Raw genomic sequence first — 11,525 nt, 5'->3', positions numbered from 1 at the left:
ACTTGCCACAATTTGTTGTGGCAAGTTCTTAAAGAGATGGGAGTACCAGACCATCTTATTTGTCTCTTGAGAAACCTATATGTGGGTCAAGAAGCAACAGTGAGAACTGAACACGGAACCACTGATTGGTTCAAAATTGAGAAAGGAGTTCAGCAAGGCTGTATACTGTAGCCCTGCCTATTTAACTTATATGCAGAGCACATCATGAGAAAGGCGGGGCTAGATGGATCACCAGTTGGAATTAAGATTGCTGGGAGAAATATCAACAACCTCAGATATGCAGATGATACCACTCTCATGGCAGAAAGTGAAGAGGAACTAAAGAGCCTCTTGATGCGGGTGAAGGAGGAGAGTGCAAAAGTTGGCATGAAACTCAACATTAAGAAAATGTTGATCATGGCATCTGGTCCTCTCACTTCCTGGCAAATGGATGGGGAAGAAATGGAGGTAGTGACAGATTTTATTTTCCTGGGCTCCAAGATCACCACAGATGGGGACTGCAGCCAAGAAATTAAAAGACGCTTGCTCCTGGGGAGGAAAGCTATAGTGAATCTAGGTAACATACTAAAAAGCAGAGACATCACCCTGCCAACAAAAGTGTGTGTAGTCAAGGCTATGGTTCTCCCAGTTGCAATGTATGGCTGTGAAAGCTGGACCATAAGGAAAGCTGAGCGCCAAAGGATTGAGGCCTTTGAATTGTGGTGCTGGAGGAGACTTCTGCAAGTCCCTTGGACCACAAGGCGATCAAACCGGTCAGTCCTAGAGGAAATCAACCCTGACTGTTCTTTAGAAGGCCAGATCCTGAAGATGAAACTCAAATACTTTGGCCACCTGATGAGAAGGAAGGACTTTCTGGAGAAGAGCCTAATGCTGGGAACAATAGATGGCAAAAGAAGGGGACAGCAGAGGATGAGGAGGCTAGATGGAGTCACTGAAGCAGTTGGTGTGAGCTTAAGTGGACTCCGGGGGATGGTGGAGGACAGGAAGGCCTGGAGGAATGTTGTCCATGGGGTTGCGATGGGTAAGACACAACTTCGCGACTAACAACAACAAAACACTGTAGATTATAAACAGGCAACTTTCCCAGTTTGTAATGTATAGGCAGATTGGCCCACTCCCAGTTCCCTAAACTTACACCCTAGAAGAGTTTGTTTCCTTAAACCCCCCCCCAAAAAAAAAACTGTATTAGACATGAGCAAGTGTTTTAAAAATGTGAGGAATCTGGTGGAAATGTATGTATGTTGCTTCATGCCAAAATAAATTGGAAAAAGTCATGTGGGTCCCAGAAATATTTATTTTATTTTTATACCACCCAGTAGCTGAAGTGCTGTATCCAAGTCAACATGCTACGACTGAGGGAAGGGTCCGGGTCCAATCAGTGTGTACAACAAAGCACAATGCAGTGCCTGTTCAGAAAGAAAGGAAAAAACCCTACAACTTCTGGTTTCCCCAGGAAGCCATGCTTTATTTCTGTCCAAACAGGATAGCACTGCTATGGAAGACTTGAAAAGGGCATCCTATCGGATGCTGCCAGATACTCCAGGCTGCCATGTAATACCCATTTCCTTGGAAAGTGGCAGCTCCACATCGTTCATACTTAACTGAAAATAAGTTCCCTTGTGCTCAATGAAGCTGACTCCCAGTACAATATCCTAAGCATACTTCGAGGTGAGTACACCTAACGGATGTACGCCAACAATGGCCCTTGCTTCCGAGTAGGCATACCTGGGGGAGGACTTCATGATGTCACCTGAACTTAGGGTGACTTCCGAGTAAACATGCGTAAGGACGCGGGGGCACCTCTGTCATTCTCCACGCACTCGACGGGAAGAAACTGACTTCCCACTGACTGTACTGAGACTACTGCTGAGTAAACCTGTTCGCCTTTTGCTGGTTTAGGGTCACCGAACGGCCAACAGCCCTCCCTGCTCAGGAGAAGGAAAGGACGAGGGCGAGGAGGGATGAGGAGGCGGTTCGGCAGGAGCGTCTTCGCCGCCGTCGGGCTGACATCTCCTCCTCCGTAAGAGGCAGGCCCTGCCCCGGTTCCTCCCCGTTTTCCGAGAGAGGCTCGACTTTCCAATGCGCAGATGCGCCGGCGGAGCCCCTCCTGCCCGCCGGAGGAGGAGAGCGCTGCCCGAGACAGGAGAGGAGGCCGAGGCTGGCGGCGGCAGCAGCGGCGGCGGCGGCTCATGGCTCCCCGCGCAGCGGCTGGCTGAGCAGAAAGGGCACGCGGGCGGCGGCGGCTGAGTCTTCCCCGGCGAGGCGACGCCTAGGCCCTCCCACCGCGGGAGCGCTGGCTGTGGGGCTCGGCGACGGCAACTCCGGCTCTCCCGTCTCCTCCTCCTCCCCCTCCCCCGTGGCGGTGTTATGGCCTCTTGCTGGAGGACAAAAGGGTCCCTTGCTTGGAGGTCAGCGCAGTTCCTGCTCCTCGCCCTCTCCTGTTGCGGTAAGTCCCGCTGCTGGACGGGCTGTGCCCCCGCTCCCCGGGCCGGCACCATCCGCTCCGCTCCCCCTTTCGCTCTCTCGCTCTTTGTCCCTAAGCCCTCCATGTACCATATAATATGGGAGGGGGCGGGGAGAGACAAAGCCGCCTTCATGCTTCCCCCTCTTGGAGAAGCTGAGTTTATTCCCCCTCCGCCTTCTCCTCCTGGGCTTGCGTTTTTCGGCTCCCTTCTCCCCGCGGCGGCAAAGAACCCGCAAAACAAGCCGTTTCGTGCCGCTGATTGCATTCCTCTGGCATTTGTACAACTATGCCTTGTCGCTGGAAATAATGCGGGTCTCGGGCTTCTTCGACGGGGGCTTGTTAAACGGGCTGGGAGCTTGGCCCAGCTGTCTGCTTCTTTTGTTTTGCAAGTGCCTCTCGCAGCTATACGTAACGTGCCTGCGGATTCGAGGTCATGGGAGGTGGGGGGAATGAATGAAGTTCACGGTGAAAATAATTGTTGCTGTATATGCTCAGACGCTACTGATTTAATTCCTTAATACAGCCAGGCCCTGTTTGTATCTTCCCGGCCACTGTCGCTAATCCTGTAGAATTCATTTCCGCCCTTTTACTCATCCATGCGTTTTAACGGGAGGCTACGTAAGATGTAAACATAAATTGTTAAAGCTAAGATGATGGAGTGAGGTTTGACAACATGTCTCTAACCTTCCAGGGATGTTGATGCATTCACATAGGCCTGTGCTCTTTGGCCTTTCATTTTATTTTTCACATTGATGCCTTTGATACCACAAACACTGTCATATCGAAGACAGGTGATGTCATAGAACTTCTTTTCTTAGATGTAGTTAGCAAATTAGCTCAGATCTTGAAGTTCCACTGCCTTCTGAATAAAAAAATCCATGTATATTTTTACTCTGTTTCTAGCCTATAGTTCTTCCTAGAGTACTTTCAGCAAATGACTTTAAATAACCCAGTTCCACAGCAAAATTAATTTTAAATGTATATGTATTTGGTTGTGGAAGATGTATGTTTGCTTCATGGAGCTCTGCAACAATGGAGGCTTTCTACAGACACAGTACCATCATTTTCTACAAACATGGAGGACTTTTCTGTAACGTTGAACAATGCACTAGAAAAACCTTGATTTTATACTAATGATGTTATGCACAAGAGGTGGGCAGTTCATGCAACTTTATATAATGTTTTGTGAGAATAATCATTGTCCAAATAAAGCAAAAGCATGGAGACAGTAGGCTTTGGTTTAAATTCTTTTCAGTATCTAGTCATTTTTTGCATCTGTACACCTTCACTCAATCATGTTGTCATACAGTTCTTATGTAAGGGATTGTGTGACAGTATAATACACATCCTAAACCTCATTAAGGATTAGAGATCCTCATTTCTCTTTATACATATAATGATCCATTAAAATCAAGTTTCGTTTGTCAGCCATACAATTCCTGAATGACAGTTCATACTAAGTGGTTGCTATAATAATAAACACATAGAAACATAGAAATAGAGTGAGTCAGAAGGGGCCTCCCAGCCCATCGGGACTGACCCCCCCCCCAGCTCTAGCTGGCTCCACTCACGACATATATAAACACACTGGTTTATATATAAATACTTAATACTTCCTAGGAAGGTAATCTAAAGCTTGTCATCATATGTACCTTGCATGCCTTTTGTACTACATAATTATATCTGGTTACAGGTACATATGAACTGACAGTTGTGTTTTCTCTCTGTGAACTAAGCAAAATCACTTGTTTGAAGCAAAGATCCATGAACTAACGCAAAGATGGGCTTGCTGGATTGCAGCCAAGTGTCCAGAACTTTCAGGGGGGGAAAGTTGGTCATTACTGAACAGAAAGTGTTTTTCCATGAGATAAAAAGTAAATATTCATGCTGTCTGGTTGATAACTATAAATACAGATCTATAAATGTAATAAATGATTTGTAGTATAACACTTTAAAGAGACAACCCTATGGCCTCCCAACATTATCTGGGTGCCCATATGTTTATTCAGCGCCCCGGTTCCAACTTTCTGCAGCCTTGGAGCTGACACTCCAAAGACCAAACCCCTGCCTCACCCCCCTGGCAACTGGCTGGAAGGAACAATGCTGGCTGTCTCTTCAAGAATGCAGCTGGGCCTTGGCGAGGTGGGAAGGGGCTGTGCTGGGGAGCAGGGAGGGGAGGAGTGTGAGACCAGCAGCTTGCACCATTTCCTATTAGTGGCTCAGCTTCCTTCCTTCCTTCCTCAGCCAAAAACAGCCAACTAGATGCAATACATGTCATGAGGCACCACAGTGGCAGTACCTCCCTCTGTGTACTTAATGCAAAGATGCCTCTGAGTTCACAGGCTTACGTGCATCTGCAGCAGAGGACATGGCATCTGAAGTGGGCAATCCTCTGGTCCCTAGACAGTGCCAAAGAGGCCACAGGATAATACAGATTCCCAGATTCAAGGTGAGAAACAGAGATCTGAGGAGAGATTGCTTTTGCTGCTCTTCCTGCTCTCAACAGGGTGCTCATAAGCCTCCAAGTTCTGGGGCTTACAAGCTTCAAAGACATAATTGATAGGATTGTGCCCTGAACAATTTTTCTCTTTTTTTAATCATGTATTTGATGTCGGCTCATGAGTCAAACTCATGACATGTAACCTTTAATGTAAATGTAACATTTGGGTTCATTTTAAATCAAATTGTTGTTTTATAAATATAACTGTAGCCTAATTACATTTGCATTATAATTTTAGTGTTCTAAAGTGCTGAGGCATGTACATGACAGGTGGTATAAAACTATTTTAAATAAATGAACAAATGTAATTTTGCTTTGAGAAGCAGAGGGGAAAATATAGATTGAAAATATGTACAAAACATTTTGTTGAAAAAAGGAAGTCTCATAGTATTAAGAACTAATAGCAAATTTGGAAATGAAGTTGCACTCTATAACAACATTAAAAAATTGACTGCAGTATGTTGAGGGATTCAGCGTTATAGATTCTTACATACAAATATTCATATTGCATATTCTGAGTATTTCACTCATTGCAAAAGATTTTATTTTCAATTTATATCCTGCCTTTTTCCTACAAAGGGTTCAAGGCAGCTTACATCATCTCTCCTCCTCCATCTTATCCCCACAACAACAACTCTGTGAGGTAGGTTGGGCTGAGAGTCTGTGACTGGCCCAAAGTCACCCAGCTGGCTCCATGGCTGAGCGGGGACTAGAACCCAGGTCACCTGAGTCCCAATCCCATGCTCTTAACCACTACGCCACACTGGCTCTAAATAGGAGGTTTTTTCTCCGTTCCACAAAATGTCATTTTTTTTCCTTTAGTAAAAAATACAGAAAGAACAAAAGTGAGGATTCTGTTCCCTGCACCCCCAACAGCTATCACACCTCTAAATACAACAGAATGCCTTCTTCAGTAACAACATGGGGGAACAGGGATGTGGGATGTTCTTCACATACTGTTTGTGGAGAAAGTAATATTATATAGGCAGCATACTATATATACTACGGACTTAAATTGGTTTAATACTTACTACTAAGGGAACAGTGATAGTTACAGTTCTCCAGTCAGAGAAATGGTAACATCACAGTCCCACGGCCCTTAGACAGCATCTAGATGGCCTTAGATTTTTCAAATGTCCAACTACAGGGTTGGAGAATCACTCCAACCTTGTAACTGGGGATCCTCACTTGGATCTGCCACCCCTTTTACATTCAATGTGGAAAGAATGAACAGCTTCTCCCATGTCTTAAAAGTAACCTCAGAAAAGGAGTTGGAAGGGGCACTACCACTACCAATGTATGATGCACCCTGACAGCCCCATAGCCCTCTTCCTTCTACTCTAGAGTGCTGCACTTAGACACGGATATTTGCTTTCTCTGTCTTGCAGAGTGAGAAGTGTATCAAGCTAAGGAGCTGCTCTCCAGAGTAGTGCCCATAGTCCTCCAAGTTCAGAGGGTTACAAGCACCCCTAAAGGATTGCACCCAATAGTTATCTTAACTATTCATTTTGGCCTCAGTTATTTTTATTCTTCACTTGTTTGAAACCAGAGTTAAAAAGAACAAATCCTATTAAGTAAATCTACCCTTGTGAGTAACACAGTATGTCTCTGAAAGTGTGTGGTAGTAATGCATTAGAAAGCACTGGTTTATCATAATGGTGAAACACAGTGCTCGCAAATAAGAGTCAGTATCCAATGTTGTTCCCATGTTAATGGAAATGACCATTAGCACAATGGTAATAAGCAAATGGATCATGCAGCATTCCAGAAAGAGCCAAAGCACTATAATTTCTGGTAGGTCTGCAGAATTTGCAAAAAAAGCTCCACTGATCTACCCTGTTCAGGAAATAAACATTGCCACCCATTTCCAGTGTTGCTGTTGGAAGTGTTAGTTCCTGGTGGGCCCTGTAAGCATGGTAAGCCGTGAGAGTGCAGTAGCAGTATTGGATATTGTCTATTATTTCCTATTTTTGTATTGTCTTTGTATTGTATTTGGCAAGTCTGCAGGCTATTTCTTGTTCTAAGCTGTTATTCTTTCATCTCACTTTTTTTAGTGTTCTTGATGGAAATGTACTTTAAAGTACATTTAAAGTACTTGATACATCTGGTGTGTTAAATCTTTGCTTGAAGGTTTCAGGCTATGCTTCTGCTGTAAAGTTGGCTAGATACTTTCTAAATAAGCCTGGTGTGTTCATAGCTAAGGTCCATGCTTAGCTATAAATGCTGGTTGTCAGCCACCTACATATTCATTAGGATTGTGGAATTATTAATATGTTGCTGAACTTTTGACCTTCCTTAGATTTCCTTTTATACAAGGTTGCTGCAACAGCTGTGTAATTCTTAAAATTTCATTCTTCCTTCATTGTTTGAAGCCTTTTCTAGCCTGTAATAAGGAAGATGATTAGATCCCTTCTGTTCTTGACTTTTAGCTTCTACAATACAGCTGTATTTAAACACATTATGAATATATTCTCCCATGCATTCTATAAAAGTTAATATTAATTTCAGTGGAATTTACTCCCAAGCAATGCCTTTAGGATTCGGCCAATTCTTTTCCTATATTTTAAAACTTCTAAATACAGAAGTTGCAGTCATTCGTTAGTAGCACTCTCCCATCCCACAATACAGTTAATAACTAATATCAAACTACTTAGCTTCTAGTCTAATAAAACCTGAAGCTTTATTAGAGGATTAACCTTTGTTGTAATTTTAAATGGGTAGCTTTGAGGCACATCCCTCAAAATCTTTGGTTTCCAACTTTATAAGTGATCTATACCACTTATCAAGTAGGGAACTGGAGAAAAGCTCAGCACCTGCTGCTGTACCATGACAACCTTAATGATGTCATGCAGTCCAGTTTGGATCACATCAAAAGCTTGCTTGAGTGTTTGGTGTTGCTTTGCCTCAGCACCTTTAGTGCAGGTCCCCCAATGTTAAATAGTGGAACAGCATGGCTGCACAGTGTGAAAAGGAAGATATGGTGTGGCCTTAACATTACCTTTGAGTGTTCCCTGTTCTTTCCTTTTCACTGTGCTTCTTGCAGATAATATGCTGTATGCCTGTGAAGCTGTCCCTGTTGCTTTTGGCCATCATTATATTTGCAAAGGTTGCTGTAAAGACTCTGGGCCCAGTCCTAAGCACAGTTACCTTAAAATTAAACTCATAAATTTCAGTGCAACTTACTTCAACTGGATATGCAGGGCTAAGCTGCACTGTATTTGTAATTAAAGCTTTCTAGATTAGCACAAATGGATGTTGGGTTAAGCATACTTATCTGTTGTAAACCATACCATGACAGTAAGAACACTTTGCTATTCGAAGGAGCAAGGTATTTTTTAATCATCTTAGGGACCGCAGGTATACAAGACATGAGATCTGACAGGTTATGATTTTACTTAGGCCTCTGACATTGTCACTTCAGCTCTAATATTATTAATTGTATTCTTTCTGTCACCTCCCAGCTATGAATTAACTGTGCTCCTTTGCAAACAGATGAGACCTTCCCCTCCAAAGTTTAATCAAAAGATCTACAAAATAGTCCTTTATTCAAATAGCTTACTCTTAAATAATTTTAGCAAAATACTGTTTTTTTTTACTGTTTTGATCCTCATCTAGCAGTGATTTCCTTTTCTTACTTTTTCATGTTCTGCAAGACCCATTTCCTGTGCAAGGCTAAGTATGCAAACTGTGGTAATGACTCTGTCTATATTAAGTATTTTTATTGATGGTGGAAAAGATAGAAGCTTCTTGATTGCAGAACAAGCCACAAATGCTGAGCAAGTATCAAGTTGCATAGACAAGAAAGAGATAAGGACTGAAATGCAGGAAAACTGAAGCTTTGGTGAAATGAACTTTTAATTCTCTTCTTGCCTCAACATAAAACTAGCACTAGTCACATTTGGGGTCGTTTTTTACCCCAGATAAAAGTGCCATGGGGTAGAAAAATGCTGCATATAAAAAACATTCTGTCTGAAATTTTCCCCAAGAAGTTTTCAGTCAAAATAAGAATGGCTTTTATTTGTCAGCAAGTACAGGTAATTTGAGGCTTGCTCGCAAGAAGATCCTTTTCTCTGAGTGAGTCCAAAACTATCTCCTTGCGAGCAAGCCGGCACCTCACCACAGGCGTGTGCACACATTGCGAGCTATGGCGGGCCGGATAAATGGGCATGGCGGGCCGGATCCAGCCCATGCTATAGATGGTATAGAAATGCTTTGAATATTATATTATTATTATTATTATTGGGCCCTAGCCATGTTTTGGTTTATAGGAAAAATATAAAAGGCAAGCGGCCTAAATTTGGGGACCTTTCACACTAGGCACTTGGTTGCAGTATTCTAGAAGGGCAAGTCAGTAAGATTATGCATGTGTAAATTACAGTATAGGATGGAAGCTGTGGGATGCCAAATATCCCATGATGTGGTATGAAATAAAGAATGGACTGTTAATTATGCTTTTAGAGAAAGGTTTTAAAAAGCACTTTCTGGCATGTTGAAAGCTAGTGCTATGTAGTGCTTAAGGGTGTAGGACTTGGATACAGGCAGTCTGGATTCTTGTCCCCATTTAGCCATAGAGCCCACTGGATGACTTTGGGCCAGTCAGAAACTCTCAGCCCAAACTACCTCATAGAGTTCTTCTTGTTGTAAGGATAAGATTAAGAGGAGGAGGAGAATTATGTCAACCATCTTGAGTTGCTTGAAAGAAAAAGGATGAGATATAAGTATAATAAATAAATTTCTAGCCATTTTACATCTTTAGTTTTTTAGAAATCAATTGTGGGTAGTAGAGCCTGAGTAACAATATATAAACATATTGTCTTAATTTATGAAAAAAGAAAGTTTGTAATCCAGAGTTATTCAGTTTTTCAGAAAAAAACAAAAACTGTAATCAGAAAAACCTTCAATTATTTTTTGTTTTCCTAGGTCTTCACATATCTAAGCAGAAGGCAGAAATAAGGTCTGCTAACAACTAAATATATGTGTGCTATTAACTGCCTGCATTTGGCCCATCATATTTCAGCTTATTAACCATTTTTCCCATTCAGTCCAAGCTCTGGAGCAACCTGAGATATTAGTATATCTTGGCTTTTCCAAAGATGGTAATCAGAATGTATTAGTTTGGGTGAAAATTATAATTTGAGACTTCCTGGTGTAATCATAGCCTGCGGACTGAGACATTACATTGCTCCTGCAAAAGGGAACCATGCACAAATGAAAGCTTTGTGCATATCTTGGCTTAACAAGAATCAATTGTTTGATTTAATCTACATGACAAGTAGACACTGTGGGGATTGGACACCATCCTCTTCAAAGGTTGTAAAATCAGATTCTGAGTCAGATGAAGGGGAGGGGCCAGAATCCACAGCTGGATTACCAAGGCCATTATAGACTCAAAGATAAACCAGGCAGTTGCCAAGAATAAGTTTCAAAATTTGTGAGAAAGTTTAGTCAGCGGCTAATGTGGGTGGTGGTGGGGAATACCTAACATAATTATTCTTAAGATAAGGTGTCAGACTAAAACTTGATGCTCCAAATGATGAAACCTTAAGCAAGAGGATCCGCCTTGAAATGTGTGATTTATGCTTTTCAGTTGGAAAGAAAGGAGAGGTATTCAGTTTGGAATCAATTTGTTTTAATTAAGACACATTTCCCTAATGGTCAGTATTCTAACATTGCCTGTTTCTTTTATTATTAACATTTTCAATCCTTCTAAAAGCCAGTTTAGCTGGTCATATTTAACGTAATAAAGGCTTTTCATTAGCAAGGCTTTGTCCTGTTCTGCTTGCAGCAGAACAACAACCAGACAGGAACACAGATTTAAGTGAGACACAAGATTAGTATTTAAGTGCAGAGAGTGCTAAAAGTAGGAATGATTAGCAAAAGCACAGTTTTACTTAAAATGTTTCCAGTGTAAGTTAAACTGTAAGTAAGTTCCTACAAGACCCCTCAGAACTAGCTGAGAATGGAAAATCAGATTTCTTAGGGTTAGAATCCAATGGAACTACCTGTAATCCTCTGAACTCAGAGGATTGTGGGTATCCTGTGCAGAGTAGGAGGAGGCTTGCCTCTGTGGTCCTTTCACTGTGCAAAGCATAAGGAGTGGGGGTGGCTGAAACCAGGATACATCATATCTCAATGGTGCTGGTGTCTTCCTCACCCACCACCTAACTCTAGCCTGAGAGTGCCCTTGCGACCTTAGAAAGGCAGCCAGAATTATTCTTTTCCTGCCAACTGTGGAGGTAGCAGGGAAGAGCTGGATGCAGATTCCCAGGTAGAGGTTAGAGCTGTTTTAATATTTGTTTTATTTACTACATGTATATCCCACCTTTCCCCATTTTTAAAGAACTTGAAGTGCTTTACATCATTCTACTCTTGCTCAGTCTTATCCCCACAACAACCCTGTGAGGTAGATTGGATATGGAAATCCAAACAACCCCGTGTCCATTTAGACATTGTCTAGTGGCTAGAAGATCACTCTGTAAGTTAAACAAGAAGCATTTATTTACTTTCTGTACTACCCAGTAGTTGAAGCTTTTCGGGCAGGATACAACAATCCATTAAAAC

At 42.3% G+C, this 11,525-nt stretch overlaps 1 protein-coding gene across 2 annotated transcripts in view; it reads left to right on the top strand.

Annotated features, from left to right (window-relative positions):
* The first annotated feature begins 2,122 nt into the window (after window positions 1–2,122).
* Window positions 2,123–11,525, top strand: part of LRP12 (LDL receptor related protein 12) — a 31,084-nt gene continuing 21,681 nt past the window's right edge. For both annotated transcript variants that reach the window (XM_044421771.1, XM_044421770.1), the window contains exon 1: window positions 2,123–2,446. In XM_044421771.1, coding sequence (XP_044277706.1) covers window positions 2,368–2,446 — 79 coding nt within the window. In that variant the 5' untranslated portion in view covers window positions 2,123–2,367. The remainder of the gene's footprint in view (window positions 2,447–11,525) is intronic.

This window comes from Varanus komodoensis, unplaced genomic scaffold, assembly GCF_004798865.1.
Source record: "Varanus komodoensis strain SLA01 unplaced genomic scaffold, ASM479886v1 scaffold12, whole genome shotgun sequence".
Classification (NCBI taxonomy): Eukaryota; Metazoa; Chordata; class Lepidosauria; order Squamata; family Varanidae; genus Varanus; species Varanus komodoensis.
This window is presented reverse-complemented; position numbering and strand designations above follow the sequence as displayed.